The sequence below is a fragment of the Bubalus bubalis genome, chromosome 14 (genome assembly GCF_019923935.1).
Source record: "Bubalus bubalis isolate 160015118507 breed Murrah chromosome 14, NDDB_SH_1, whole genome shotgun sequence".
Classification (NCBI taxonomy): Eukaryota; Metazoa; Chordata; class Mammalia; order Artiodactyla; family Bovidae; genus Bubalus; species Bubalus bubalis.
This window is the reverse complement of record NC_059170.1, coordinates 18,052,067-18,075,183: the sequence shown is the minus strand read 5'-3', so window position 1 is coordinate 18,075,183 and position 23,117 is coordinate 18,052,067. Positions and strand designations below refer to the sequence as shown.

General features: G+C 53.9%; 1 protein-coding gene across 13 annotated transcripts in view; it reads left to right on the top strand.

Moving 5' to 3' along the window:
• DLGAP4 (DLG associated protein 4) overlaps positions 1 to 23,117 on the top strand; it is a 143,879-nt gene that overhangs the window by 92,408 nt on the left and 28,354 nt on the right. For 10 of the 13 annotated variants that reach the window (XM_025263510.3, XM_025263508.3, XM_044927683.2 and 7 more), the window contains 3 exons: positions 16,555 to 16,916; positions 19,404 to 19,492; positions 20,040 to 20,452. In XM_025263510.3, the coding sequence (XP_025119295.1) occupies positions 16,555 to 16,916; positions 19,404 to 19,492; positions 20,040 to 20,452 (864 nt within the window). Of the gene's footprint in view, positions 1 to 15,977; positions 16,018 to 16,554; positions 16,917 to 19,068; positions 19,149 to 19,403; positions 19,493 to 20,039; positions 20,453 to 23,117 lie in introns of those variants that run through there. The other 3 variants (XM_025263514.3, XM_025263509.3, XM_025263515.3) reach the window with 3 other exon arrangements.

Below are 23,117 nucleotides of genomic sequence, written 5' to 3'. Positions count from 1 at the left end.
TAAAAAAGTAAATGCTAGCTGGAGTCTGCCAGCAGAAAGGGGAGACCAGACTTTCTGCCGTGACTTCTAAGCTCTATAGGAATGTGTGTTGTCAGTCTCCTTGCCAGCAAACTTGTATTTTTGTTGTGCGACCAGATGCTGTGAAGGTTGGTTTTTTGGAGACTGAAACCTGGAAGGTGTTCCCTCACTTAGTAGATAGAACACAGCTTGCTGTGTGATGTCGAGTAAATCCCTCAGCCTCTCTGAGCCTCCATTTCCTCAGCTGCACAAAGGGCAATGGTGAAAATACCTCCTTGTGGGGATCAAATGTAAGGACCTCGGACAGTGACAGGGCCATAGCCGCCAATGCCTGAGCAGGCAAAAAACACCGATACCTATGACTATTAGTCGCTAATATTCAACCAGTCCTTACGGGGGGTCTCACACTGTGCCATTGCAAGGGCAGGGTTCTGTGCATGGGTTTGGGAAGCTGCTGACCTTCCCTTGGGTAGGTGTTCTTTCAAAGAGATCTTTCCAAGTGTCACCATATTGTGCTTTTAGAGGCGGTCGAGAGAAACGAGTAGAGAGGGGCATGGTGGCGTGAGGGGGAAGGCCCTGCAGCCCTGTGCTGCTTTGGGGGTGAAGTCAGAGGATCCCACCTCATGAGTGGCAGCAGGCATTCTCTGCGGGGACCCCTTCTGGATGCCACGGACATGGGAAGCACGCGGTCCTTGCCTTCCAGGGACTCAGGATCTAAAGGGAGAAGGAGAAAAGTAAGCAAACCTGTGAAACAGTGTGATGGCAGAGGCCTGTGACGCCTCTAAACCCCGGTGGGTGACCCATTGAGGGGCACCAGGCCGGGGTGGGAGGACAGTCAGGGAAGTCTCAGAGTGAGGAATGCTCGGAGTAGACCGGAACGGGGGGAGGCAGTAGGGTGCAGGAGGGGCGGTGCAGGCAGGGAGCAACCATGCAGAGGCCTGGACACTGAGAACATGTGGGGTTGGCATGGAGAGGAGGGCAGAGAGGAGTTAAGAGGGGTGCTTGGCGAGGCAGGGACACCAGAGGTCACTACCCTAAAATATTAACACAGCCATGCAGGCGTGGCCTGGGGGATGGTCAGGCAGCTGGGGTCCTCAGGGCCCTGAATTTTCCTGAGCCTGCCCCCTGGAGGGACAGGACACCTCGCTTCTACCCCAGGCCAGAAACCCCCAGCCTCTGGGCCCTCGAATGCTTGGAGGGCCTAGGGTCAGACAGCTGCCCTGAGGGCCCCTGGCTCCGATATGCAGGCCCCTCAGGCAGTTGTATGGAGAAGGAAATGGCAACCCACGCCAGTACTCTTGCCTGGAGAATCCCATGGACAGTGGAGCCTGGCAGGCTGCAGTCCACGGGATCGCAAAGAGTTGGACACGACTGAGCGGCTAACACACACACAGGCAGTTATAATGATGGTTCCTCACCTGCCGAGCCCTTTCCCACCTGTGGGAACATGAATCTTGTGGCAGTCCTAGGGCAGTGAACAGGGCGAGCCATATCCTTCCCTTCTTACCAGTGGGAGCCTTAGTCATACCATGAATCAGTGCAGAATGGTGCTCACACTCAGGGCCTCCCGTTCTACAGGCTTCCCCCAACTCAGCAGCAAGTATGGGGGGAGGCAAGAGCCAGGATAGCCAGTGCCAGCCGCTCTTATGTTCTCAGGAGGGGGTTTCCTGTCACAGTTAGGGGCTCTGTGTTGCCAGACTGTCCAGAGGAGGTCCAGGTCCAGCCCTGACCGTGCTGTCTTAGAGGTAGTCCTTCCTTATTTCCTCTGCAGCTTGGCCATCTGAACATTCTCCTCCCCCTCCTCTGATAGTTAGAACCAATTCTCTGGAGGCCAAAACAGAATTGAACAATGAATGTCATACACACAAAAAAGATGTCTGATGTCACATTGAGAACTGAGTGTGAAGTAGGGAACCAAAAAAGAGCAAACATCTCAGGCCTGGGAGGCATCTTAGAGGCCACACCTGTGGGAGTGTGAGTCCCTCCCTGCATCCATTGTGCCTGCGTCCAGCCTAGCTGACCGCCTCCCAAGCAGCTTTGCCCCTTAGAAACCCCTCCTTAGGATGAGGCAACATCTGCTCCCCCTGGACCCCCACCTTCGTGTCCCCTTTTGGTTGCACTGTGATGACCAGGACCATGTGTGTATGTGACAGTCTCCTAGGTATTTGAAGACTTTTCCAGGCTCCTACTCCAATCTCTCAAAGCCCTCCCACACCTCGTGTTAGACTGGGCATAGCTCTTGGTGCACACGTGTCACACCCCATCTGTGGTAGATCTGTGACACAAGTCACTAGTCAGTTGCAGTAACTCTTGTTCCCTGGCAGCTAGGGCTTCCCTGGTGGCTCAGATGGTAAAGCATCTGCATGCAATGCAGGAGACCCAGGTTCAGTCCCTGAGTCGGGAAGATCCCCTGGAGTAGGAAATAGCAACCCACTCCAGTATTCTTGCCTAGAGAACTCCATGGACAAAGGAGCCTGGTGGACTACAGTCCATGGGGTGGTAAAGAACTGGACATGACTGAGCGACTAATACTTTTTCTTTCTGTTCAGTCAGTCCCAGGCTTTCTCCGGCAGTACTCCATGTGGCTGCGCCCAGTCGGTGGAGCTTTATTTTATTGTGAGTTTCCTGAGGTCAAGGACTACTCATCCTGGGTCCCTGGTGCCCACCCAGGGGCCAACGTGTGGCCTCACTTGTCATAACAGGAGGATGGATTAGAAACTTCTCCCCAGTGCAAATTGTCCCCTTCTCATCAGGCTCCAATTTGGCAACGCCCCTGTCCACAGTCACCAACAGTCCCCACTGCTTTACCCAGGAGCCCCCTGGGGCTGCCCCCTCCCTGGTCCTGCACCTTCCCCTGGTGGTATAGCCTCAGACTGTGTCTGTGATCCGCCAGAGTCACTAAGGCATTTTCCCACGTGTCTGCTGCTTTGTGTAATTGTCTAACTTGGGATCCTGAACTGAGGACCTTAATATAACCTCTGAGGACCAGGCCCTCTCCCTTCCTGTATCCCTGTCCCCAGGCCTGGCACCATGGAAGGCGGCTGGCCTGGGCTGACCTGAGCTGAACTCACGGTTTTCCCCATTCACTGCTGCACCGTTCATCTCATCTCGTCTCTTGGCCGCCCAGGGTTCTTGGCTCCAGATTCTGTCACCCGATAGGCCACCTGTCACTCCAGGCACAGTGAATGAGCCTATTAACACCGTCTTTCTATTCCGGGATTCGCTTGGTCATTCAGAATGATGAAAGAGGCCAGCAATCGAGGTGCACAGGGCCTGGCAGTGTCTGGCTTTGAACACTGGACGCAGGGTCCTGTGACAGCTTATCAAAAGCCAGGCTTTTTGTGACCCGTTACCAGGGTTTGACGTCAGCCCTCCAGGAATGAGGATGGTTTTAGAGGCTCTTTCTTTTAACTGGCACTTCCCAGGCTGGGCTCCGGGGACCTTAGAGTTTTGGAAAGGCCACAGCGAGGTTCACATGCTAGAGCCAGCATTTGACAAGTCAGATAGTATTTGAAAAGCCAAATCTTGGATCCTCCACCCCCTACTCCTCCGCCAGGCCAGGCAGGGGCTGTCCACGTCAAGTTTTTGCATTGGGCTGGAGCCATAGTGGCCCTGTAACAGGCCATCTTCTACTTGTCAGCACCTCCTTTCTAGAGTTTATAGCCTTAATGTACGAGAAAAATCATGACTCAGTAACCGCTGGCATCTCTTTAAAGCTTGGACTCCCAGTTTTGGTGGTAATAAGGTGTCCTGTGGGGTAGGGCAGGGGCCTCAGCAGAGCTTCTGGCAGAGCCAACTCTGCAGACAGGTCTCCGGGGAGAAATAAAAGGATGCTTGTAGGAGATTCCAGCACAGAACGGGTGGTGAGGGGTGAAAGTTGCCTGATAGGTTGCTGACTGGATGCAGTTGCGATAATGGTAGAAATGTTTTTTGAGAAACAGCATGCTGGTTAGGGGCTGGAGGAAGTGGGGCTCGGCCACAGGTGGGTGCCTTCCTGAATGTCTGGAGCCGGTGGTCTTCAGGCTGGGAGGCAGGGTGGGGGGCGGGGGGCATGGGGAACACCACACTCAGAGCCCCAGGCGAAGTCGTTGCTCCGGTACCTGCTCTTCAGGGAGTGCATTGGCCTTTCTGACCCTCAGTCTCCTCATTTGTACTATGAAGAGGTTGAATTAGTCTGGTGGAGCTCAAAATACCACATGGGGAAATGCTATTTCTCTCCCACATGGAGGGGAAAAGGAAAATGGAGCCCCTCCGAGGGCCCTGGCTGGGAGTCAGCCAGCCTCCCCAGGCCCTCTTGGGGTTCCCCGGAATCTGGCTTGAGAATCACTGGAATTACTATCTCCTCAGACCCTGGAATTTGAGAGTTTCACATCCTCGTTCCAGTCACAGTACCCTGTCAACCAGCTATGTGACCTGGGACAAGTGGCCTCACCTCTCTGGTCTCTGCTTTGAGGCTGTAGTGAGATTTAGCCAAGCTGGGAAAGTCCTGAGTGACTGGGAAACTTATCAGGGGTTCTTGTGTTTTCTGGTGAAGGGTCAGAGTGTCCAGGACTGCACATCCAGGGGAGAAGGGCGCTGGGTGGCCATGATCACAGGCAGAGCAGGGCACCTTTTTCGTCCATATGCTGGGGCTCTTGTCCAGGGGCAGCAGAGCCAGAGGCACCGCCAGCTAACCCACTCAGAGGATATCGCCAGACCCTGTGTGAGGACCAAGACTAGGGTCCTGACTGGGGAACTGGCCTGGCCAAGATCTTGCATTCCTGGCTGAGTGGCACCTGCCTCCAGCCCTGGGCAGGGTGGTGAAGCAGCAGCTTCAAGTGCCGGCTCTGGAATCAGAAAGCCAGAGCTCAGATCCTGGCCGCCTGACCTGGGGCTGTTCGCTACTCTCTGAGCCTCACTGTCTTCCTCTTTGAAGTGGGAACGATAGGCCTGGTGAGGAGTTGATGATCTGATACAGTTACATCTTTTCATGCTAGGCCAGTTCACAGCCAGCCCTCCGTCTGGGGAGATGCCCTGGAGCTTGTGAGTCATCTGACTGGCAGCTCGCTGTCCTCAGAGAACCAGCTGACCTGAACTGTGGGTCTATCTGGAGGGCATTGCCTAACCCCATCCTCCAGCTCCTCCGGCCTGAACGTGTCAGGACAGAACCACCTCAGACCTTGAGCCCAGCAGGGAAGTGAGCAGGGCTTTCTAAGGAGCAGCTGTCTCTGGAGGGCACCAAGGCTGTTGCCCCAGCAACCAAGCAGGTCCCTCCCAGGCAGCTGCTCCAGGGCCTTGAAGAGGGGGCAGCCATTTGTGTTCCTGGTGGGGCTCTCCCGTCCCCTGTGCCCTGGTGCCATGAGCCTGCAGCCAGACCTGGCCTGCCACCAGAAGGGGTTTCTCTGCTTTCGCCCAGCAGACCTGACATAGTGCCAGAGGGGCCTCCTGCTGCCTCCATTTCAGAGTTCCCAAGGGTCTCCTGCCTTTGCAGGAGGTTCTTGGGGACCGGCTTCCTGGGGTGTAAGGGAGAGGAGCTGGGGTTCCGGAAGGAGCGGGGAGGTCTGTGCCACGGGCCATGTTAGCAGGCAGGCGTGTGCCAGCACAGTGGTTTTTTAATTTTTTTTTTTAAACTTTGGATTAACTAACTCCATTTGTTAATCTTGAGGTTTTATTTATTTATTTTTCAGTCCAGATATTTCTGGCTTCACTCACCCATGTCTCCACCTGACAGCCAGGGGCCAGAGGCATTAGAGGCCTGGTGTCCCATAGACATTTAAACTTCTGATGCCCATTCAAGGCCAACCCACTTAGCTGGGAAAACTAAGGGATTAGACCCTGTGCAGAGTATACGGCTCACCATGGTCTCACAGAGCAAACTTTTCTACACAGCCACTCTTTTTTCCTTTTTAATAATTTTTATTTATTTACGGCTGTGTTGGGTCTTGGCTGCTTCGAGGGCTTTTCTCTGGTTGCGGTGAGTGGGGGCTGCTCTTCATTGCGGTGCATGGGCTTCTCCTCACGGGCGCTTCTCTTGTTACAGAGCAGAGCCTCTAGGCCCTTGGGCTTCTGTAGCTGAAGCACACGGACTCAGTAGTGGCGGTTCCCAGGCTCTAGAATACAGGCAGAGTAGTAGTTGCAGCACACGGGCTAAGTTGCTCCGAGGCACGTGGGATCTTCCCAGACCAGGGATCGATCCCAAGTCTCTTGCATTGGCAGGCAGATTCTTTACCACTGAGTCACCAGGGAAGCCCCACAGCCACTCTAGAAAGCTAAAAGCCTGTTCTCGCATCTATAAAACATCAGTGATGATTATCTCCGCTCCCAGGCCTGTGTCTGGAATAAAGGAGTATCTGGCCCAGTACTCACTCGGTCATGATCCTTTTAAATCTGTACATAAGATAGGCCTTGCCTGGAAGACATTGCTTGAAGCACAGCTCCATTGCTGAACTTCAAACAGAATTGCTCCAAGCTTTACCTCCCACCAGATTGCACTCGTATAGTGTGTGTGTGTGTGTGTGTGTGTGTGTGTTGGAGGCTGACCTAAAGGGATCTTTTCTCTTTGTTTTTTATTTTTTTAAAACTTTTTATTTTTTATTGGGATATAGTTTTTGGGAGTACAATTTATATTGGGATATTGTATTGGGAATACAATTTATATTGTATTGATTAACAATGTTTCAATAGTTTCAGGTGAACAGTGAAGGGACTCTGCCATACATGCATATGTATCCCTTCTCCCCCAAACTCCCCTCCCATCCAGGCTGCCACATAACAAGAGCAAAGTTCCATGTGCTATACAGTAGGTCCTTGTTGGTTATCTATTTTAAATATAGCAGTGTGTACATGTCCATCCCAGGCTCCCTAACTATCCCTTCCCTCTGTCCCTACCCCTTGGCAGCCCTGAGTTCATTCTCTACGTCTGAGTCTGTTTCTGTTTTGTAAATAAGTTCATTTTTATCATTTTCTTTTTAGATTCTGCCTGTAAGGGATATCATGCAATATCTCTCCTTTGTCTGAATGACTCACTTCACTCGCTGTGAGAATCTCTAGGTCTGTCTACGTTGCTGCAAATGACATTATTTCGTTCTTGTTAATAGCTGTGTGATACCCCATTGTATGTACGCGCCACGTCGTCGTGCCCTCTGTCGGTGGACGTGCAGGTTGCTTCAGTGCCATGGCTGTCGCAGACAGTGCTCCGGCGAACTCGGAGGGGCGTGCATCCTTTCAGGGCATGTATGCCCGGGAGTGGTATTGCAGGGTCATACGGTGGCTCTTATTTTTAGTTTTTTAGGAGACCACCATATTATTATCCATAGTGTCTGTACCAATTCACAGGGAGTTTTTCAGAGTGTTTGCCCTGGGCATTAGATTACAGCTCCAAGTCAGGAGTAAATCATTCTTCCCTGAGCCTCAGTCTATCCAGCTGTCAAACGGGTTTGTTCAATCATTCAATAAATATTTACTGAGCCCAGCCCTGTGTTGGGCTTGGTCCTGGGAAAGCATCTTAATTCTATAAAATATTCAGGGTCAATCTGTAAAGTGTCTGCCTGCAATGCGGGAGACCCTGGGTTCAATCCCTGGGTCAGGAAGATCCCCTGGAGAAGGAAATGGCAACCCACTCCAGGATTCTTGCCTGGAGAATCCCACGGACAGAGGAGCCTGGCAGGCTATAGTCCATGGGGTCACAAAGAGTCAGACACGACTGAGTGACTAACACACACACACACTCTCAGGAAGCTATGTTAGATACCCAGGATGTGTATCTGTTCGGGGAGAAGGACAGAAGACTAGTGAACCAGTAGGTTGATGAGTGCCTGATAAAACCAACGAGGTCCTCAGAACAAGAATAGCCGCTGTAGACAGGGTGGTCAGGGAGGATCCATCAAGGATATGACCCCTGAGCCTAGACCTGAGTGGGCAGCAGTGATGAGAGCAGGTTAAGGAGTAGGTGTGCAGAGATGGGGGTGGGAGCATCACAGACAGGGAGCAGCAGGTTCAGAGGCCCTGAGGTGAGCACGCACTTGCAGTGTTTGCAGAACAGCAGCGTGACTGGAACGGAAGGAGCAAGGGGGACGTGCAGGAGCTGAGCGTGAAGAAGGGGCAGTGCCCGTTGCAGGCCGAAGTAGGCAACGTTATGGAATGGGGAGCCTCTGCAGAACTTTAGAAGAGGGAGGCAGTAATCTAGTTTGTACTTTTAAGTAACTCCTCGGGTTACTGTCTGGAGAGTGGTTCTGGGTGAGTTGGGCCACTGACAAAGCAGGGCGGCAGGAGGGTAGGAAGTGGAAGCCTGGACCTGGCTGATGGCATGGAGAGAAGCCCGGCTCTGTGACATGTGCTTTTGTGGGGGAGGCCGGGGAAGAGGGGGTGGGACTCCCCAGGCTCCTGGAGTATGTAGCTGAGTGCAGGGGGTCCCCTCTCCAGGAGAACAAGGCCGATTTGAGGGAGGGAGGTGCAGGTTCATCTGGACACTCTGGACTTGAGATGGCTTTGGCGCCTGACACAGGGCTGCCTCGTGTGCCAGGCCGTGGAGATAGGAGGCGATAACGTGCTTCCAGCTGCAGTCATGTCTGCGTGCTGTGGAATCCTCCGACTGTAGGCCCATTTAGAGGGACTGTGAGGGATTCTCTGGGCAAGAAGGTCACACTGTTCCCATTGTCTGGGCAGCCACAGGAAACCAAGGACCCTGTCTGAGAGGAGGCACCCCTCTCTTGGGCCCCCTGGCTCCCCTTCACCAGCTGAATTACCACTTCGCCAAGCCAGGCCCTGCTCGAATCTGTCTGCCCACACCTTGAGCTCTTCTGCCCTGCTCCTCTGCTCAGAGTACCCCTCCACCTAAAAACCCTGCCTTTCCTTCCCTTCAGTGACTCTGGTCAGTCCTGCCAGACCCAGTCAACCTTAATGTCTTCCAGCTGTCCCCAGAAGGTGATCAGTCTCTCCTTCATCCAGAAACCATGGTGACTGGAGTTGCAGGGGCCACCCCAGGATTACAAGGCATCTCCATATCTGCCAGCTCTTTGGATCCCACTCAGAGCACTTGGGGTGTCACACCCCACTTTCTGGGTGAAGCAGTTGACATGCTCAAGGCTGTTGCCTCCATGTGACCCTCATGGAGTTGGTGCAGTAGCCGGGGCATGGGGGAGTGGTCAGACTTCAGGCAGCCTGGGTTCAAGCCCTGGCCCCAATACCACCAGGCTGCAAGGTGAGCTCGACCGAGCCTCCCCACTTCTCTGAGCCCCACCTGGAAAATGGGGCAACGACAGACCTACCTTGCATACCTGTTCTGAGAATTCGTTTGGCCAAAGTCCAGTTCATGCTCATTATTCACAGTGCTTACACACATAATGTCTCACAGACACTGAATTAGCGATCCTGAACTATTGTTCCAATGGGAAATGCAGAGTCCTTGCATGTCCACCAGCTGCCAACGGAAAACACCGAGGCTTCTGTTCAGTTCAGTCGCTCAGTCGTGTCCGACTCTTTGCGACCCCATGAATCGCAGCACGCCAGGCCTGCCTGTCCATCACCAACTCACGGAGTTCACTCAGACTCACGTCCATCGAGTCAGTGATGCCATCCAGCCATCTCATCCTCTGTCGTCCCCTTCTCCTCCTGCCCCCAATCCCTCCCAGCATCAGAGTCTTTTCCAGTGAGTCAATTCTTCGCACGAGGTGGCCAAAGTACTGGAGTTTCAGCTTTAGCATCATTCCTTCCAAAGAAATCCCAGGGCTGATCTCCAGATCAGCTGGACTGATCTGGATCTGGCTGGATGGACTGGCTGGATCTCTTTGCAGTCCAAGGGACTCTCAAGAGTCTTCTCCAACACCACAGTTCAAAAGCATCAATTCTCCAACTCACATCCATACATGACCACCGGAAAAACCATAGCCTTGACTAGACGGACCTTTGTTGGCAGAGTAATGTCTCTGCTTTTCAATATGCTATCTAGGTTGGTCATAACTTTTCTTCCAAGGAGTAAGTGTCTTTTAAATTCATGGCTGCAGTCACCATCTGCAGTGATTTTGGAGCCCAAAAAAATAAAGTCCGCTGTTAGTGCTAAGTCGCTTCAGTCGTGTCCAACTCTGTGCGACCCCATAGATGGTAGACCACCAGGCTCCCCCATCCCTGGGATTCTCCAAGCAAGAACACTGGAGTGGGTTGCCATTTCCTTCTCCAGTGCATGAAAGTGAAAAGTGAAAGTGAAGTCATGTCTGACTCTTAGCGACCCCATGGATTGCAGCCCACCAGGCTCCTCCGTCCATGGGATTTTCCAGGCAAGAGTACTGGAGTGGGGTGACACTGTGTTAAAGACACCTATTTAATATATTGTTGATGTGTCAACGTGGAATTTGGCCAGTAACACCGTAACTCACACCTGAACGAAGCTTGTCTGACACAGACGGTTTCTCCATAAGGCACATCACAGCCTTCCTGCACTTAACAGCACTGGACGGCACTTCGGCACTATACTTCGGGCCATTTCAAACTGAGAAATCACCACCAGCGACAACACACAAAAATGTGGAAGCGCAGTGTTAAGGAGACCAGGAAAAGGAGGCTTGTTTACAGTATGAGCTGAAACAGAAAGACAGTGTCGCCCTGTTCAATGTCAGCTGGGAACCTGTGTGTGGGGCGATTCGAACTGTCAGGCTCTGCCAGGGGCCACAAAAGCCTGAGTGTTGATTTAAAGGTTGCAGATGAGTCTTAGCATGTAGGCAAACTTGCGTTACAGACTTGTTAATAATGAGGGCTGGGTGTAGATGGAGCACTCGCTCAGTGAGGTCTGCGGTTAGTGTTGGAACCGACACCAACAGGAGTGTGTCCTGAGCGCGTCCCCTCTGGACAGGGCTGGGATTCCCTGAGCTTTGTGGCTTTGTCTTCCCCAGAGTGTCACCTTGGTAACCTCTTGGCTCCTGTGGACTTAGGGGTGGGAGGCCAGTGTAGGTTCTGGAGGCCTTGAGGCCCCCTCCCACGCCCCCCCCCACACACACACACACAACTGAAGGATTTGTTCCAATTCCACTGGGTGGCTGGTGGCACCACTGAAAAGTTTCAAAGCAGGGGTGTGATTGGATCCTTAAGTGGCCCATTGATCAGCATGAAAGAGGGACGGGAAAGGTAAGAAGGAGGCCCTGGGGCCAGGGAGCAGCAGTGTGGGGCGTCTGCAGGGGCTGGCTCTCGATCAAGAGAGAAGGGAAGGATGGGGAGGCAGTTAGGAAGCACCTGGCTGTGTGCACTCGGTCCCCAGGAAGATGTTGGGGGGAGAAGTGCCGCCAGTCCCTCTTGCTGGTGTTTGAAATTAAAGCTTGATGTTCTTCTAAGGAGCAGTGAGGGAGGTGGTTCCAGGCTGGCACAGGGAGGGAAGAGCAGGGGGCATGCGGGCCGTCAACAGGAAAGTGGATCTCAGAGGCCAGTCTGTTCCTGGGATTTTCTCCCAGCATCCTCTGCTTTGGGGAGGGAGACAGGGAAGAAAGAGGAATTGGAGGCCGAGTGGGTGGGGAGCCTTGACTTCTGTTTTTACCATAGCAAGTGAGCCGCCCAGTTTAGCTGCGTGTTGACCCATTGCATGAGACAAAGAGGGATCTTATAGGTTCTCAGTCAGCCCTTCCTCCAACAAGCCCTCCCTGGAGCCTGGCAGAGCCAGCAAGGGAGTTTAGAGGTCTGGATTTGAGGTCAGCTCCGTTTGCACAGGGTCTCGGGTGGGTCCACTGGCTCTTCTGCAGAGCCTGTGGCCGTGGCTCCCACACAGTTGAGGCTGCTTCCTGCTCGGCTCCTGGGCACCAGCAGACCTGAGGGCCTGGCTGGGCCTCCAAAGCACTTGCAGGGGGGCTAGCATCCTGAGGTTGCTAGGGAACCACAGCCACTCCTCTGAGCACCTGAACTCTGATTGGCCATCTTCTGTATCTTGACTTTAAAAAAGACAAACAACGTGCAGAAGAAAATTTATTCCAAGCTGAGAGTTTGCTGGGTAAAACCTTGGTGCAGAAGGCAGTAATGAGACAAAGGGGGCCCCTTCTCAGAAGAAGCAAGGGCTTGTGCGCAGTGGGGTGGGGAGACTGGGCTGGATGCCTGGGGCGGGGGGGCAGGCGGCCTCGCACAGCCGGCTTCTGTCTGATCCTGGGCGTGTGGGACCGGCCAGGCCGAGGAGAGGGCAGGGAGGCACGCGGCCCCCAGGGCTCAGCAGTGCAGTGCGCAGACAGTGCTAGGGCTCAGCAGACACTTCTCTCAGAATCTTTAAAAACACACACAAGAACCAGCTGGAGGAGCCAGTCATCCTGGAGCGATCCCCACGCTTCCCAGGGCAGGTCTGAAAGCTTTCCAGAGTGAATGGACTCAGAGTTGGCCCCACTCACCACGCCGGTGTCAAGTGTGGCGCTCAGAACGTCTCCACACAGGGCAGGGAGGGCCGCAGTCACATCCTGGCCGGCGCCAACATCTTGGGGCTCGGGGCATTTGCTTCCTCTAAAGTTCATTGGCAAATGATGGTTGTGCACCCTCTGGACTGGGGCCCAGCTGCCCACACGCATGGGACACACACTCAGTTGGAGACTTGACCATGGGCCTGAGTGCTCCAGAGGAAAGGGTCAGACTCTGCCTGGGCCAGAAAGGGCTGGGGGTGGAGGGCTGGGCCGGAGGGCAGGAAACATGGAGGATGTGCGGAGGGGTTTTGCCTGAGATGATGCATGTGCAAGAGGGCTTCGGTGCATGAAGAGTGTGGCATGTTTGGGAAAGGGTGGGAGGGCTCTCTGAAGCTCGAAGGGGCATGCTGAGGGGGTGGGAGGGCGGGAGGTGAGGCTGTCGGCATGGGAAAGTGGGACCAAGAAGAATGGGTTCCAAAGTTGGGATGGGACTAGAACCTCAGGTTCTAAAGTGCCAGAAGTCTTCACTATGGCTAAATCCTGATTTTTGGCACCCGAGGGCTTTTTTGTAGTGGTGAGGTTCTTTTTCTTATTCAGCAAATACTTATTGAGAGCTTTCTGTGCTTGAGACGTCACCGTGAGCCTGGGATACGACCTGCTGTGCCAAGACAGACAGAGTCCCCCATCCACGTCAGGCCTGTAACCACTGGCGAGTAAATGCTGAGATGAGCGATGACAAATGTGGCAGGTGCTCTGATGGAGATCCTGAGAGACGCGAGATTAGGGAGCAGTCAGGGGAGGCCTCTGGGAGGAAGTGACCCCTGAAATGTGAGGAGCTGAGAGAAGCCTTCCAGGCAGAAGGGACAGCATGTGTAAAAGCCCTGAGGTGGGAGGAAGTGCAGGAGTTGAGAACACAGGCTGGCTGCATCTGGATGCTGGAAGGGGCTGCAGAGGTGTCGGCCTGTATTTCTCGGCATTTCATGCCTGTGAAATGAGGGCTGTTCCGTAGAGTCAGGCCCCATCCTCCTGCCCTGGGTGGGGGTGGGGGGGGTACAGTGCTCACAGTGAGTGCTGCCTCCCACCCACAGAGGCCCCGAGGCTCAAAATCCACTCATTAGTCACACCACTTGTCCGACTGTCACCTGTGCCCCTGGAGACACAGAGAATCCAAGCTAAGTTCACTTTTTTACCACATCTGGCTATCTGGCCTGGCCTCCCTAGTCCACTTTCTCTCTCTCTCTAATGAGTGAGTACATCAGCAGGACTCCAGCCTACACACCCTGACAGAGACTGGAGGGTCAGCCCTCTGTACAGGCCCTCGACTGTGGATGGTCCCATAGTGTCCTGGGTGGGGTGTGTCCCCGCACAGATTGACTCCTTCAGGCCAGTGTCAGCCGACAACACAGGTGGGGGTCAAGGACCTCGACTGTGATCACAGGGCCTCAGCTAGGCTTAGAGCCCAATTCTGGGTCCTCATGCTCACTGCCACCCCCTTTAGGGAGATGTTCTTAGGGAGGTGTCCCCCTTTAAGCATTTTGAGCAGATTGAGGTTTCCTTCTCCTGATCTGGGGAAGAAAACTCCACTGAAGCTTTCTTGGGACTTTCAGGCCAACCAAACAAATGAAGCATGAAATCCCTGGTGAGTCCGGGCTCTGCTGGTCATGGGCTTCAACAGGCTGCTCTCTGTGTCAGCCCTTAAGGGAGACTGCCCCGGGCCTTGTCAGAGAACCAGTCCAGTCTCCCACCAGGGGCTGGGGAGTGGTAAACTTTTGGCTCACCCCTAGGCCTATCTCCCTCAGAACAAGAAAGCAGTCAGAGCTGCGCTGGCCCTGGGCTGTCTGACCTCAGTGATGTAGCAGGTGTGTGTGTCTGAGGGGCTCCCCGAGCAGGCCTGGGGAATTTTGAACAGAGAAGGGACTGAAAGCTCCCCGAGCACTGAGTCACTTGGTGCGGGCACGAGACGTGGCTCCTGGCTCCGGGGCTTTTCTGTGGTAGCCTCTGTTGTTGTTGAAGCACTCAGCTGTTGCTCTGCTGAGGAGGGCCCCTGGCTTTCCTAGTCCCCACTATGGGCCTGGCCTAGTACACGTGTCTGTCAGGTGAACAGGTGGACTGTCTAAATTACATTTTTTATTTTTGTTGTTGTTTGCTCATTCAGTCGTGTCTGACTCTTTATACCCACATGGACTGCAGCACACCAGGCTTCCCTGTCCTTCACCATCTCCTGGAGTTTGCTCAAACTCATGTCCATCGAGTCGGTGATGCCATCCAGCCATCTCATCCTCTGTCATCCCCTTCTCCTCTTGCCCCCAATCCCTCCCAGCATCAGGGTCTTTTCCAGTAAGTCGGCTTTTTCTTTTTAGGCAGTGGTAATTTGCATACACTTGCAGGAAATAATACAGAAGGATCCTGGTACCCATTACCCGGTTTCCTTCAGGGATAAAATCTTGCAGACCTGTAGTCTGCTGTCATAGCCGGAATACTGACACAGATACAGCCCGGCGGTCTTACTCCGATTCCGCTGTCTTCACTTGTATCACCTGTGGTGCGTTTAATCCACTGCTTTCATCACAAGTGCAAGTGCCTGTGTCCATCGGCACGGCCAAGATACACAGCTCCCACCAGTGCGCACGTACTGGGGTCTTCCCTGTCACCCTTTTATAACCAAGTCGCTCCAGCCTCTTCCTCACTTTCTCCCCCTAGTCTCCACACATCTGTTCCCATCTCTGTAATTAGGTCATTTCAGTAATGTTTTATAAATAGAATCACGTGCTCTGTAACTTTTGAGATAGCTTTTTCACGAGGCATGATTCACTTGAGATTCATCCAAGTGGTTGCTTACATCGGTGGTTCCTTTCTCTCGGTTGCTGAGTGGTCTCCCACGGTCTGAGTGCACCGCAGCCGCTCACCCGTTGGAGGACTTCCGGGTTGTTTCCAGTTTAGGCCTATATCACATACAGTTGCCTTGAACATGCACGGCTAAGTTTTTTGTGAACGTGTTATCATTTCTGTGGGCTAGATGCCCAAGAGTGTGGTTATTGGGTTGTATGATATTTGCATGTTTGATTTTAAAAGAAACTGCCAGATCGTTTTCCAGGTGGTTGTATCATCTTACACTCCCACCAGCCATATACGAGTGATTCCATTTTCCCACATCCTCAGCAGCATTTGGTGGTGTCGCCGTTTCTCATTTTGGCCATTCTGGTGTCTGCGCAGTGATGTCTCACAGGGCAGATGAATGGGTTCTCCTGTGCCTTGTCCACAGCCCTGGTGGCTCTGAGCCTCGTTTCGAGGGTTCCCACTGGGCTGTCACCATCACCTTGATTGGCAGCCCCTTGAAGGCCAGGCTTAAAGCCCCTCCTCTGGCTCCTGCTCCCTGTAGGCCTCACCTTGGTAGAGGCTGTTTCCGTCCTCACTGGGGAACGGACAGTTGGAGTTAAGATGCCGAGAAAAGCCACTGGATGTGACCCCACCCCTCAGAGGAAGTAGCTTCTGCTAGTTGACCAGCGTCTCCTGTTTCAGACCGAAAGTGGAGCCAGCCCTGGGCCAAGATTGGAACGGGACTCTGAGACCCTACTTCCCACCCAGGGCAGGTCTTAGTTCCCTGAATCTTGCTGGAAACAGAGAGCCTGACTGGGTGCGATGGAGTCTTGGGGGAGGCAGACTGGTGTGTGGGGTTTTCACATAATGAGGTGGGGGTGGTGGGGTGGGAATGGCACCCTGTGGGGAAGGATAACTGAGCCCTGAAGGGTGCGCTGGTCTCTGACCAGACAAGCTGGGGGCCTCTGGCAGCGGAGCAGGTTGGAGGGAAGGTAGAGCAGGAGGGAAAGACCGAGAAGGGGAGTGGCAGGTCTCTGCGCTTGAGGACAGGTGAGGTTAACCATTCTTGAACTGTCCTGACCACACCTCTGCTGTCACCGTGGGTGCCCCAGCTGGATAATCCCTTTGTGTGGGACTAAGAGGGGGAGGGTGGTGGTGTTCCCTGTGGGCATCCCCCACTAGACTTGACCTTGGCTCAGCATGAGGATGGGCAGGGCTCAGGTCTGTCTGTCTTGGTCATGGCTGTGTCTGACCCCCATTCTCCTCCAGAAATCCTCACTGAGGCCAGAGCTAGGGTCGGGTCAGGTGGGGCCTCAGCCCTGAAAGGGACTCCAGAGGGCTGGCGGCTTCACCCCTCCCCTGCCTTCCTCTCACCCATCTGCAGGTTCATCATGCCTAGTGGCGTATAAGAAGACCCCACCACCAGTCCCTCCACGCACCACGTCAAAGCCGTTCATCTCTGTCACAGTCCAGAGCAGCACCGAGTCTGCCCAGGACACCTACCTGGACAGCCAGGACCACAAGAGCGAAGTGACAAGCCAGTCTGGCCTGAGCAACTCCTCGGACAGCCTGGACAGCAGTACCCGCCCGCCCAGCGTGACACGGGGCAGCGTTACCCCAGCCCCTGAGGCCCCTGAGCCACCCCCAAAACATGCAGCTCTGAAGAGCGAACAAGGGACGCTGACCAGCTCTGAATCCCACCCCGAGGCCGTCCCCAAAAGGAAACTGTCATCTATAGGAATACAAGTAGGGGCCCCTTTCGCACTCTGTCCTCGGCCTGCACCGCGCACCTGCCTGCGTGTAATTACATCTGGCGGAGGCCCACTGGGTCTCCTGGGTCACGGTGGTTTGTCTCTTTTGGGGGGTCGGCCCCAAGTGGCCAAACCAAATTCCACCCATAAGCCCTGCCTTCCTCGAGGTCGCCCGAACGTGGTGCGGGCCGTGCAGCTGTGGGCGCGTGTCCCCGCTCCAGTGATGGGTTGTCCCGGTGAATGTAGTTACACTCAGCCAGCCATCTCCTGTCCACTGTTTGCCTGTCCTCTGTCTGTCTGTTCACTCCACCCTTTGCCCTGCCAGCCAACGTGTGGGAGACAGGACTGGCCCGACAGTTCTCTGATCCAAGGTCAGCTCAGGTGCGGAGGCTGCAGCCCTGCCTGGTGGTGGGAGCAGCGTGGAGCATAGACGCCAAGGGCCAGGGGGACCAGGACCCAGGGCCCTGGAGCCTTGGGGGTTGCTCCAGGGGGACTTTGCCCAGAGCCTTCTCGGGCCTTGGGGACAGGTAGGTTGCTCAAGGTGCCAGGCCCACAACAGATTGAGAAGTGGGACGTCGGTCCTGACGCCTCCCTCCGCAAGAAACGATCCAGGCAGATAATTCCCAGGGACCGAGGGGCCAAAGCCAAGAGACACCTGGGGAAGCTGGGCTCACAGTGCACTCATGACCGCAGAGCGCGGCAGGGCCGGGTGTGCTAGCTTCCCCCGCACTGCTGCGGTACCTCCCGCATGGTCTCATTAGCAGTACTTGTGCTGTGAGCTGAGCGGGGGAAACCTGGGCCCCGCCTGGCGACTTTCAAGAGCCGTGCTACGTCCTTAATTAAGTAAAGCACGCTCCGGGCGGGGGTGGGGCGTGGGGAGGGCAGCTACAGTAGGCTGAGAGCTTAGGGATGGCAGAGCCCCTCCTAACCCAAATGGTGATCAAGGACATCCAGGTGGCGTGCATGGTGGCTTAGATCAGACAGGCTCTCCGTTTCCCCGGCCTCCCCTGGCCAAGTGCACAACAAAGCACCAGAGTTATAGAAGGAACATGGGACTCTAAGGAGGGCTGAATGGACCAGAGATGTCTCACTGGCCAGTTGCTTGCCTTTGCTTCTTGGGGAGGCAGAGTTTAGGCAGCTCTGGGCTACAGTTTCGCCACGGACACAAGAAAGTTGGCCGGGAGATTTGTTTTCTGGTCTCCTTCGTAAGAAGTTCAGCCCCTGGCCTGCACGTCACTCTGGAGGGATTCTGAGGGGTACAGAAAACAGCCTAGTTTTGGTTGGGCAGCCCCACCCTCTCTTTGGCCAAACCAGATGCTCTCATCCTTACAGAAGACCCGAGGGAGAGTTAGACTCACCCTGATTCTTTCGCTCAGAGGCTCGCACAGGGCTGCGAACTCTGGCTCTCGGGCCCATCTAGGCTTCTCCCTGTCAGATCACCCCACCCCCATCCAAGCTCTCCAAGCAGTTCTTGGGAGCCGGTGATGCTGCGTCCCCTGAGCTGGCTACAGCTGAAGGAGACATGCAGTTACACCCTCCATGGTGGGGAGGTGCCAGGCACTCAGCCCCGTCCTAGGAAGCCTCTCTAGCCTCTCTGAAGCCAAGAGACCAGAGCTTCCAATTTCCAGTGATGGTCCCAACAACCCTCGTCCCATCCCTTAGTGCCTCAAACTGCTCAAACGTGGGTTCTCCCTCATTCATGAGCGGTGATGGGGGGGCTGGCCTGGCTACTCTGTGGCCACATACCTCTGTCCCAGGAATGAAAGGTAGGCCCAGAGCATCCCTGGTATAGAGAAAGAGTGCTGGCCTTGCACGTGGCCCTGGTCCTACTGCTCCCCCGGCCCACCTGGTGCTGAAGGTAACCTCAGCTGAGTGTGATCGAGGCCCAGGGATGGCGTCCCGTAGGGCCCAGGGACTGGACCAGCTGTGGCCTTGGTGACAGCTTTCAAATCCAGAACTGCTGCCCAAGGTTTGCCCCTCGTGCAGCGCCCCCAGCCTGCCCTTCAGCTGCAGGGTTGGGGGAGTGACCTCTGCCTCGAGACAGCCCGGCTTCAACTACACCAGATAACGGCTGTGGCTTTGTGTGTGTGTGTTTTCTTTCTCTTTCGTTGTCCTTTTTTTTTTTCTTCTCTCTGATGCGTGTAAAGGAGAGGACTAGAAGGAACGGTTCCCACCTCTCGGAGGACAACGGACCCAAAGCGATCGATGTGATGGCACCCTCCTCAGAGTAGGGAAAGGCGGTCCTCTCCACCCCATCCCACCTCCCGCCCGCCTGCCCGCCCGCCTCCGCGCGAATGAGCAGTGCCCGGCTTCACCTGGTCCGGCCTCGGGCCCACGTGCAGTGTCCGCATGCCTCGTGTGCGTCTGTCCGCTCGTCCGTTTGCGTCGTCCCACTAATGTGAATTTCAGCAGCAAGTGTGGTGTTTGTTTTTTTATTTTTGTCTTTGTCCCCGTGCCGTGGCTGTCGTTGTCCTTCAATAAGGTTGACTGCATTCAGCCAGTGCCAAACGAGGAGCCCAGTCCCGCTACCAAATTCCAGTCCATCGGGGTTCAGGTAGAGGACGACTGGCGGTAAGTGGCACCGAGGTGGTGGCTGCCTCTCCCCTCTCCTCTCCCTCCCTCCGCTCTCACCTCTCCCGCGCCTCCTCCTCCTGCTATCCCTAACCCACTTCTCCTTGCTGGATTTCTAAGAACCAAGCTGGGTTGGGGGTGCGGGCGGTGGTCCAGGCGTGGGAGGCTGGGCTGGCGGGGCGGCCGGGTGTGCTGATGAGCAAGGGTGAGCGCTTGCTCCGTGAGAGGAATCAGCCACGGGGACTGAGGCCGGGCGGAGTCACGGCCCAGCACCCCCAATGTTGGTGGGCTTCCTGGCCCCGCTGCAGTAAACAGGCAACCTTATGACCTTGTCCGTGTGTGCGTGTGCGGGCAGGGCGGGGGCTGAGCTGAGAATGAGACGGGGCTGTGGGACCCGCTTCAGGCGCATGGTGAGCAGACGATGCATCCGTTTCTCTGTCTCCCGTGTGTCCGGGTCGGGGTGGCCTCTGGTCTCTGACCCTCTTGGTGATTCACCCTTTCCTGTCCCCACCCCTCCTCCACGCCGTTCCCTCCCCGCCCCCCACAGAAGCAGTGCCCCCTCTCACAGCATGTCCTCCCGACGGGACACCGACTCGGATACCCAGGATGCCAATGACTCAAGCTGTAAGTCCTCTGAGAAGAGCCTCCCAGACTGCACCCCACACCCCAACTCCATCAGCATCGATGCCGGCCCCCGGCAGGCCCCCAAGATTGCCCAGATCAAGCGCAACCTCTCCTATGGAGACAACAGCGACCCTGCCTTGGAGGCATCCTCGCTGCCCCCGCCCGACCCCTGGCTGGAGACCTCCTCCAGCTCCCCGGCAGAGCCCGCGCAGCCTGGGGCCTGCCGCCGGGACGGCTACTGGTTCCTGAAGCTGCTCCAGGCAGAAACGGAACGGCTGGAGGGCTGGTGCTGCCAGATGGACAAGGAGACCAAAGAGAACAATCTCTCTGAAGAAGGTGGGTACTGCGAGGCCGGCTCGCTGGGGCGGGTGGTGGGGGTGCCAGCCCCGAGTCTCCAGGGTTTGGCACGGGGAGTCTCTTTAAGTTCTCTTCTTGGCTCAGTTGTGAGCCCACCTCTTATTTTCATTCTTGCTTTTCTTCCTTCTATCCACCTACATAACCAGCCTTTTTCCAGAAAGAATTTACGTCAGCAGCTGCTAGTTGCATAGGCTGTGGGGTCAGCCGACCCCAGGGTTGAATCCCAGCTCTTTCCTTACTAGGGAAGTGACCTGGGCAGGTTTCTCTGAGCCTGTTTCCTTACCTGTAATGTGGAGATAGTCCTAGCCTCTGATGTAGTAGTGCTTGTTCAAGGTCTGATGAAGTACCAAGCACAGAAACTTGGTGCTATAATTACACCTTCCCCAGTTCCTTATTGAGCACCTACTGTGTGCCAAGCATCAAGGATCTAACTGTGGGCTCAGCAGGGTGTGAGGAACTGTGAATGGGTGAGACAGAAATCATCTACTTCCCCACTTAGGTTTCTGTCTATACCATACCTGTTTCCAAAAATTCCCCTGAGAAATTAGTTCAAGAAAGATCTAGGAATATGTAGGGAGCCTGGAGTCACAGGTGGTTGATACAGGGGAGGGAAGCTCTGGCCTCCAGTTTGCTCCCCTCCACAGACCAGGCAGGAGGGACAGGTCCTTAGATTGTCCAGAAGGGACGAAGCATCCCACTAACCCCTGGTGGGCAGGGCCTGAGAAAGACACCCCTTGATGATGCAGAGTCCATGTTTCCACTGTCTCTAGGCCAGTTCCCAGCTTTGACGTCACAGCAGGGAACTGTTGTGAGGTATATACCTAATGACTTCTTACAGTACTAGTATTTACAAAATCAGAGCAGCAGCGTGGATCCTGAACTGCTTCTAATAGAAACCATCCAGCCCTCTGGCCTTCTTCCTCAGCCTTCCCCACCTTCAGCTCTCAACTGCTCTGTCTTCTGGTATCTACCTTCAATATTTCTTTGATTTTTTTTTTAATGGGAATACCTTTCATTTCCTCTCAAGTTAGTCATCATCATGTATTGAAATCTGCTATGATAGTTCATATTTAGCTCTGTCACCTCCACTTCCTGTGCCCCACCCTCCATATATTACATCAGTTTGGGGTTAAAAAAACAACCAGTATTTCTGTTTACTGTGAGCATGTAAGTGATGTTCACTGCAGAGCCTTGTAGTATGATTTCATTGTCTCATACGTTTTGTTTTTCCTAAAAAGAATGGTTGCCTCCTCTTCTGTATACTTTGTTATCTAAGCTCTTATTTGTAATTTTTTTCACATGCCCCACAAGATCTGCCAGCCCACCATCGACATTGTTTCCCAGGTGTGCAGACGTATCAGATCATCTCATGATCTCCTGTTTTCTCCCAGCGCCCTCTGTCCCCGGCTCTGGTCTGGCCAAGTTGTTCTCTAGGCCTGCTACCTAGCTGCTGTCCGGAGACTTCCCTTTTCATCACCTGGGACTGCCCTTAGCTACTTTCCTGCTTTTTGGACCATGTGGTCTTCTGCTTTCCTGGGTTTAGTCCTTCACTTTACTGGAACACACCTTAAGTTGGAGATAAATTTTTGGAAACCACCATGTCTTTTTTCAGACCTCATATAGTTTGGCTGAGTGTAAAGTTGAAAATAATAAATACCCATTATTTTTATATAAATGTAGATATATATATATAATATTAAATAAAATTGAAAATAATTTTCCCTTAGAACCTTAAAGAGGCTGTATTATACTTGGCTTCCATTACTTGTGCTTAAAAAAATAAAAGTGTGGACTTCCCTGGTGGTTCAGATGGTAAAGAATCTGACTGCAATGCAGAAGATGTGGATTCAGCCCCAGGGTCGGAAAGATCCCCTGGAGAAGGAAATGGCAACCCCCTCCAGTTTTCTTGCCTGGAGAATTCCATGGTCAGAGGAGCCTGGTAGGCTACAGTCCATGGGGTCACAAAACAGCTGGACACGATTGAGTAACTAAGACTTTCACTTTCACTTGTGCCTAAAAGTTTGAGGCCGATCCAGTTCTCAGTCCTTGGAAGCTGTTAAATCTTCACTTCACCTCTTGTGAAGGTTCTAGATGCTGTGTCCTGGAATGGGTCTTTGCGCCAGTGGTTAATAGGCCACTTGTATGTGGAGACTCAGACCTTTTGTTTCTGAGAAATAGTCTTAGATTAATTTTTAAAAAATAATTCCCTCACTTGTTTTGTTTTGTCACTCAGATGTTGGGTTTGCTGAGTTGATCCTGTCTCAGATCTTTTTTGTCTCTTATCTTTTTATTGTCTTTCTGGAAGGCTTTTTCTTCTTTTTTCCACGCTGTAACAACTTTGAGATATAATTCACATGCCATAAAATTGACCCCGTTACAGTGTTAGCGTTAGCACAGTTAGTACACTCGCAATGGTGTGCAGCCATCACTGCTGTCTGAATTCAGAACATCGCCATCACTCCAAAAAGAAACCCCATGACTAGAAGCAGTCACCCTTCATCGCCTCCGCCCCACTGTCTCTTAGCAACCACTAATTCTGTCTCTGCAGATTTGCCTATTCTGGACATTTATGCAAATTGAGTCATACAGTATGATCATATGACAGGTCTTTTGTGTCTCACTTTTGCCTTTTTTTGCCACATGT